Source organism: Myotis brandtii, unplaced genomic scaffold, assembly GCF_000412655.1.
Source record: "Myotis brandtii unplaced genomic scaffold, ASM41265v1 scaffold810, whole genome shotgun sequence".
Lineage (NCBI taxonomy): Eukaryota > Metazoa > Chordata > Mammalia > Chiroptera > Vespertilionidae > Myotis > Myotis brandtii.
Window position 1 is genome coordinate 1,288,500 of NW_005371274.1, and position 8,429 is coordinate 1,296,928.

At 38.1% G+C, this 8,429-nt stretch overlaps 1 protein-coding gene across 1 annotated transcript in view; it reads left to right on the forward strand.

Annotated features, from left to right (window-relative positions):
- Nucleotides 1-8,429, forward strand: part of EXOC6 (exocyst complex component 6) — a 106,974-nt gene that overhangs the window by 38,765 nt on the left and 59,780 nt on the right. The window contains exon 16 of the mRNA XM_014531568.1: nt 346-480. Coding sequence (XP_014387054.1) covers nt 346-480 — 135 coding nt within the window. The remainder of the gene's footprint in view (nt 1-345; nt 481-8,429) is intronic.

Here is an 8,429-nt window from a genome sequence, read left to right on the forward strand (position 1 = left end):
TGAGAGAGAAACATCGATCAGCTGCCTCCTGCACGCCCCCCACTGGGGATGTGCCCGCAACCAAGGTACATGCCCTTGACCGGAATCGAACCTGGGACCCTTCAGTATGCAGGCCGACGCTCTATCCACTGAGCCAAACTGGTCAGGGCTAGACTTTTTTTTTAATGATAGCATTCATAAGCAGTATTTGTAGTAGACTTGAAATCACATAATCAGTTGTATCCTGTAATGCTATAATTATGTATAAATGATACAGTTACTGGAAGTAATAATCCTGGTTTAAAAAATCAAATGGCTTTGTGTACATGTAACATCATTTTACCGGATGTATTTTGTATTTTTTAGCTAGTGCAAATCATCATAAACACAACACACCTGGAACAAGCTTGCAAATACCTTGAGGACTTTATAACTAACATTACAAATATTTCTCAAGAAACTGTTCATACCACAAGACTTTATGGACTTTCTACCTTTAAGGTATGTAAAAATCTGACCAAAGTTTTTATTTCAATCACTGTAAGCAAACTTTTAGAAATTAAAGACAATTTTTATTATATACATGATTTGATTATATTCCTAACACTTGAAAATTAGAGTTAATTATTGTCAGCAGTGAGCAGATTAATGTCAGTTCCCTTTGGCATTTTAAACATCTTATTAATATGGAGAAAAGTATATTGATTTGTTTATGTTTTGAAGACTTCTGGTAGTGCTAAATTGGTCTCACTGGATTTCCATTAATGTCTCACAGTCCAATAAATAATTTTTTAATGTAATGTGTATATGTATGTGGTTAGAAATTAAAAATGTAAGATGAATTAGCTAAGTGTAAGATTTGCTTTACATCCTTAATTGGCTCTGATGTGAAGAAAAAGAAATACATATTATTAAAGTCCTGCTTTTATGTGAATGAAAAGATTTCTGTTTGTATAGTACCATGGGATATACTGAAAGATAAATTAATGGTTGTTTTAAACAGAATGGAAGATTAAATACTTTCATAAATTTGTTTTATAAACTGTTTTAGATTGTATTGATTTGGGGTCATATAGATGAGACACTGGAATAGTCTTGAAATATAAAACTCCTTGCACTAAGTATTTTACTAAACTAATATAAACCACTTACTGATCCCTTATCTGTAAAATGTGCTTGCTAGTTTAACCTCACAGCCCTTGCTAAGTTTTCTATTAAAAAGAACTCTTATCTTTCAACTCTTGCTATATTATAAATTACCCAATTTATCTGCTAAAATTATGGTATAATCACTTACACTTTGAAAATTCAGTCTACTTGTATTTAGAAATACCTAATTAACAGTAACCAGACTTTGAAAGTTCAGAAATGATGTTTGGTTCCTCAGATTATCTGCATGGCTCCCAAATCCTATCCTCCTTTGGTGATTCTGGAGCTCATGTAGTCATCCTGATTCAGAAAGCACAAATGCAGATAATACCTGAGTGAGCACTTTTGTAGAATTAGTTATTAAAACGGAGACAGAAGCTGGATAAAACGGACATTCACTTATCTAGATAGGATAAGTACAGTGATTAAGGGCATTTACTCTGGAGTTAGACAGCTATATGACTTGGGCACATTTTTTAATTTTAAAGATTCCTAGTTTTGTTATCTATAAAATTAGAATAGCAATATACAAGGTGTCCGAAAAATGTATATATACTTTAACAGCTGATAGCTCAATTTTGAAAATGAAATTTTTTAATAAACACTGCCTTTATAACTATTTAAAGTATGTGTATTCATTTTTTGGGATACCCTATATTATCTACCTCATCCAATTGTTATGAGGATTAAAGGGGATACTTAGCACAGTTCCACTGTTGTACATCGTCTATGCTCTGAGCACACTATTAGGTAATGAGAATGTAAAAATGTATCCCTGCCCTTCAAGAAGCTCATAGGAGAAGCCTCTATACCAGGGGTGGGCAAACTTTTTGACTCGAGGGCCACAATGGGTTCTTAAACTGGACCGGAGGGCTGGAACAAAAGCATGGATGGAGTGTTTGTGTGAACTAATATAAATTCAAAGTAAACATCATTACATAAAAGGGTACGGTCTTTTTTTTTTTTTAGTTTTATTCATTTCAAATGGGCCGTAGTTTGCCCACGGCTGCTCTATACTAATAAAAGGGTAATATGCTAATTAGACCAGACATCTTCCAGATGTCCTTCCGGACAAAGCTGCAGCAGCTGTGAGGGCCAAGGGCCAGTGGCACAGGAGAGGCAGCGGCACTGAGGGCCCGGGCCAGTCCCATGTGCGCTGTGCAACCCCTCTGTCCGCAGAGGTGGGTGTTGGGAGAGGCGGGCCGGTCCCACCCATTGCCACACGGCCCCTCCGTCCGCAGAGGCGGGCGCTGGCAGAGGCTGGGTGCCCCGTGGTCCTGGAGCCTCCGCAAAGGCTGGATGGGGTGGGTGCGACCGAGGTGCCTCAACCTCCCACAGCCCCTCCCCCAGCCGGCCTGGCCCCAGATTGCCCCCTGCACACACACAAGTGGGCAGGGGGCGGGGCCAGCGCTAAGAAGTGGGGGCTGAGGGTCGGCAGCCCTGGCAGCGGCCGGCTTTGGCAGCAGCAGCAGGGTGATGGGGGCAGCGCCTTCCCCTGATCCTCCTGGTTGCCTCCCTTAGAGGGAGGCCAGACTGCAGCTTAGGCCCGCTCCCCATTGGGAGCGGGCCTAAGCTGTCAGTAGGACATCCCCTGAGGACTCCCAGACTGTGAGAGGGGGCAGGCCGGGTTGAGGGAACCGCCCCCCAGTGCATGAATTTTCGTGCACCAGGCCTCTAGTATATAATAAAAGCATAATATGCTAAGTGTCTGGTCGACCAGTTGGCCGTCCAACCAATCAAAGCATAATATGCTAATGATATGCTAAGGCCACTCAACCGCTTGCTATGACGTGCACTGACCACCAGGGGGCAGATGCTCCAACCGGTAGGTGAGCTTGCTGCTGTGGTCTGGCCGATCAGGACTGAGCGAGATGGACCGGACACGCCCTGGAGCCCTCCCATGGTCCCTCCCTGGCTGGCCAACCTCTCCAGCCCTGATTGTGCACCGGTAGGGTCCCTTGGTCTGGCCTGCGCCCTCTCGCAATATGGGATGCCTTGGGGGATGTTGGAGAGCTGGTTTTGGCCTGATCCTGCAGGCCAGGCCAAGGGACCCCACTGGTGCACGAATTCATGCATCGGGCCTCTAGTAAACTATAAAAAGATACTTGACGATATGGTGTGATAAGTACCATAACATAGGAGAACACTCCACAAGGTTTTGAACACTTATTTATCCAAGGACAAATTGATTATTTGCTTTTATATCAGATTTTATACAATCTTTCTTTTTCTTTATTGATTGCCGTCTTTATGTCCACGTGTTACTCATAGGCTTTCAAGAAGGGATTCACTAAGGACTAGAGTTGTAAGCATATTTAACTGTTAACATTAAATTTAATAGGCTTACTCTGTACTCTGATTAAAACATGAATTGCCTTGACATCTGGTGCATCTAGGATTCTTCAAGCAATTTCCTTATCAGTTATGACTCAAAGAACCAAAGATACTGCAACATGATATCTTAGACTGAGGGATCTTGGAACAACACCTCTCAGAATCTTCCTATTGGGAGGGAATGTTTAGAAATGTTAGCTTTGGTCCATCATCCCAGTGTTCTCTTAAGTTGTAGATATTTGGTTGAAACCACAATTGCCATAGAATATTCCTTGGTTTTCTTGGAAATCCAGAAATCAAGTTGAGCCTTTATAAATAGTAGAGCATCCTAGTTATTTTTGTAGTTTGTTTTATTTTCACATAGAACTCAGGAAACCTTTCTGTTTTATGAGAACAAGAACTGTTTCAAGCTCAGTATATGAAGGGAAAGTATTCTTTAGTTCTACCTTTGGTCTATTTCAAGAGGAATTTGTTATAACCTATGATATGAGGAAGCAATTAAACATCAAGAATTGTTAAATCAGTGTTAAAGTGAATTGCAGAGGGAGATGGGGGAATTTTCATTCATAGTGAATAGTCAGTCTGTTGCCTCTTTCACAGAAAAGATTAAAGTACAGTCTTGATTGCAGACATTAGCATGGATTGCTTAGTTAACCTCTTAGCCAAATGCTTTTCAGTCTAGTGACTCTACCAAACATATTCTTATTTAGTTGCTTAATGATTATGGGAGTAAGCACTTACAGGATCCTTTTACCTCTGCCCCTTTTTTGCTTCCCCTCCAAAAAGCACACATGCACAAAGTGCTTGATTTATATCATATTTATCTTATGAAATATATAGATTATCTTGTAAATTTGCCTTTTCATTTTGCTAAATCTATGAGGGATACAAAAGAGGTAAAGTAAGTAGTTTCTTCCCTCAAGCAGTACCGCAGCTTTTTAAAATTAATCTGGACCCACACTGAGAGCTATTCGAGACTAATATAAGACTTCTAACTGAAAAGATTTGCATCAGAATAGAGGAGGGAAACAGAAATACCATTCCCTTTTTAATCTGTGTAGTAGAGAAATGAACCCTTCTTTTTCTTTGGCATCAGAGCTCTTTAACTTGGCTCCAGGGAGCTTTTCCAACCTGCCACTCAGAAGAGTCCTTTCCCTTTGAGTACTGGCAGTGATTACAACTGTGAGAGCTAAGAAGGCATATGCTTCTGATTCTTTTTCTAGTTTGCCTTTTTAAAACTGTTGATTACTATGTAACAACATTTTTTTTAGGACTATGGCTAAAGTGACAGTGGTAAATTGTCTTTAAGGACGTGAAATTCTCTTCCTATGGAGGTAGGGACATAGTCCATGTACTTTAAAAAGATGTTTTTCATTGAACTGTGATATATATATATAAAAGCACAGATTCAATGCATTCCTCATCAGAATCTCAGCAAGTTATTTTGTGGATATCAACAAAGTAATTCTAAAGTTTATATGGAAAGGCAAAAGCCCCAGAAGAGCCAACACAATATTGAAGAAGAAGAACCAAGTTGGAAGACTGATATTATCTGACTTTAAGATTTATTATAAAGACAGTGTGGTACTGGCCAAAAATAGACACATAGATCAATGGGATCGAATAGAGAGCCCAGAAATAGATCCAAATAAATATATTTAATTGATCTTTGACAAAGCAACAAGGGCAGCACAATGGACCAAAGATAGTCTTTTCAACAAATGGTGCTGAAGCAACTGGTTATTCACATGCAAAGAAATGAATCTAGATACAGACCTTATACCATTCACAAAAATTAAGTCAAAGTGGGTCATAAACCTAGATGTAAAGTGCAAAATTATAAAATTCCAAGAAATTAACATTAGAGAATATCTGGATGACCTTGAGTGGCAATGACTTTTTAGCTATCACACCTAAGGCATGATCCATGAAGGACATAATTATCAATTGGATTTTGATAAAAACTTGTTCTGCAAAAAGACATCATCAGAGAATAAGAGAACAAGCTACAGATTGGGTGAAAATATTTGCAAGAAAATTATTCGTTAAAGGACTGTTATTCAAACTATACATACAAAGAACTCTTAAAATCTGACAATAAGAAAATGAACAATTCGATTTTAAAATGGGCAAAAGGCCTGATCAGACAACTCACTAAAGAAGATATATGGATGGCAAGCACGTATCTGAAAAGATGCTCCTCATAACATATTATTAGGGAATTACAAGTTAGCAGTGAGATACCACTGCATATATACTTGAATGGCCAAAATCCAAAACACTGACATCACCAAGTGCTGGTGAAGATGTGGACTGATAGGGATTCTCATTCATTGCTGGTGGGAATGTAAAGTGATACAGCCACTTTGGAAGAGAGTTTAACAATTTCATATAAAACTGAACATACTCTTACCATGCAGTCTAGTAGATATACTCCTTGTTATTTACCAAGGTGAGTTAAAAATGTCCACACACAAATTCACACATGTGTGTTTATAGCTGCTTTTATCTTAATTGTCAAAACTTGGAAACAACCAAGATGTGCTTCATAAGTGAATGGATAAACTGTGGTACATTCAGACAATGGAATGTTATTCAGCACTAAAAAGCAATGAGGTATCAAGCCATGAAAAGACATGGAGGAATTTTAAATGACATATTACTAAATCAAAGAAGCCAATCTGAAAAGGCTACATATTGTATGATTCCAATTATGTGATATCCTGGAAAAGGCAAAACAGAGTAAAAAGATCAATGGTGGCCATGGATTAAGGGTGGGGGAGAGGTGAATAGATCCAGCACAGAGGATTTTTAGGGCAATTAAACTACTCTATATGATACAATAGTGGTGGCTACATGTCATTGTACATTTGTTCAAATCCACAGAATGTATAGCACAATAATGAACCCAAATGTAAACTATGAATTTGGGTGATAATGATGTAGGTTTATTGATTGTAAAAAATGTACCACTCAGGTAGGGCATTTTAATAGTGGAGGAGACTGCAAATGTGGGGGCAGGTGGCACATGGGATATCTCTGTACCTTTTTTAAAAAAATATATACTTTATTGATTTTTTACAGAGAGGAAGGGAAAGGGATAGAGAGTTAGAAACATCGATGAGAGAGAAACATCGATCACTGCCTCCTGCACGCCTCCTACTGGGGATGTGCCCACAACCAAGGTACATGCCCTTGACTGGAATCGAACCTGGGACCTTTCAGTCCGCAGGCCGACGCTCTATCCACTGAGCCAAACCGGTTAGGGCTCTGTACCTTTTTTAGTAAGAGTTTTAAAAATTTCTTATTTAAATTATAATTTTTCAATTATTTTACAAATAGACAGTTGATTTATTATTGTATTGCTGTCACACTTGCAATATTCTTGACTGATTAGTTACATTTCAACCTCTGATGGTTTTTTTGTGTTATTGGTCAAGTGTTCTTTTGTATATTTTCTTGTTTTGTTGTACAGCTTGTCATCTTTTAAAAGCAATGCCTGTAGCCTGACCAGTGTGGCTCAGTGGTTGAGCATTGGCCTGTGAACCAGGAGGTCACGGTTTGATTCCTGGTCCGGGCACATGCCCAGGTTTCCGGCTCGATCCCCAGTAGGGGGCGTGCTATGCAGGAGGCAGCTCATCAGTGATTCTCTCTCGTCCTTGATGCTTCTATCTCTCCTTCTCCCTTTCTCTCTGAAATCAATAAAAATATATTTAAAAAATATAAAAGGAATGCATGTAACATTTATTTCTTCTGTTACTTGTTACCATAAGCTTCTCCTCTTATCTTTCCCCATTAGAGAGGGCTGCATAAAGCAGTTTTATGCTTGCAGCTAATTTAATACATTTTTTAATTATATAAAATCCAAAAAGTAGATCACAGAAAAGCAAAACTTAAATATTTATTGAATAGAATAAACAATTATGCCAATTAAACAGAAAAGTAAATAGTGAGAATAATACTTTACCAAAAACATAAAAGCTAACAGAAAAAGCAACAGCATTTTTTTTCGTTCTATAAGTAAAGCGGAAGATCAACAAAATTTATGGACTCTTCAACCCCCATGGATACATGAAAAGTGCTCAGCTTTCTGTTTTTCTGTAACTTATCATCAGTAATCAGTTAATTATATAGCAAGTACCTCTTATAAAGGTTGTAGGAAGCAGAAATAGGGTAGGGAAGGAAATGATTGAGGAGTACTTTAAAAATCTATTTATATCAGATGATTTGCAGACCTGATGACAAACAACCTAGATTACCTAAGAAGAGGCAGATGCTACTATAAAGCCCCTAGCCATTCTTTAACACTTTTGAGGTACAAAAGTCCCTGAAAACTGGAAAGGCAAAAATGTGGCACTGACCTTTTAAAAAAGAAAAGGAAATAGTTAAGGTAATTTGAGAAGTAGAAAATTATTTAATTTATAATGGCTTATAATAATAGTAGATAATCCAGAAAATGGATTTTGAATCATTCTGGACTTTGATTCTAGCTCAAAACCTATATTGCCCTTTTCTGCAAATGGCTAAAAGTGGAGTAGCTAGCAAGTGACTGTGTGAAGGACTTAGGTGTTTCCAGGACAGGCTACTTTGATAGGGAGCAATAAATGAAATATTTTGTTTTATCAAAAGTAAGGTTTTGATTGTGTCCCCAAAGACATTTCTGTGAATAGGCAATAATTGGTTGGAACTTTTCATCTGTACTGGCAGTCAGTTTTGGCCTGGGAGGATATATTAAATTATGTTTATTTTGCAAAAATATATTTCTGTTGTTCTGTGCTAGTTGCTGAGAACATGTGGAATGGTTCTGAACCATTAGGATTTTTTAATCTAAAAGGGCAGATAACTAAATAAACAAGTACAGTGTATAATAAGTAGATAAATGTCATCCTATAGACATGTTTGATTTGGTTTTGTACCATTTTGAGTTTGAATACCTTTAGATTTATGCTTTACAGTCATCCTGGGTC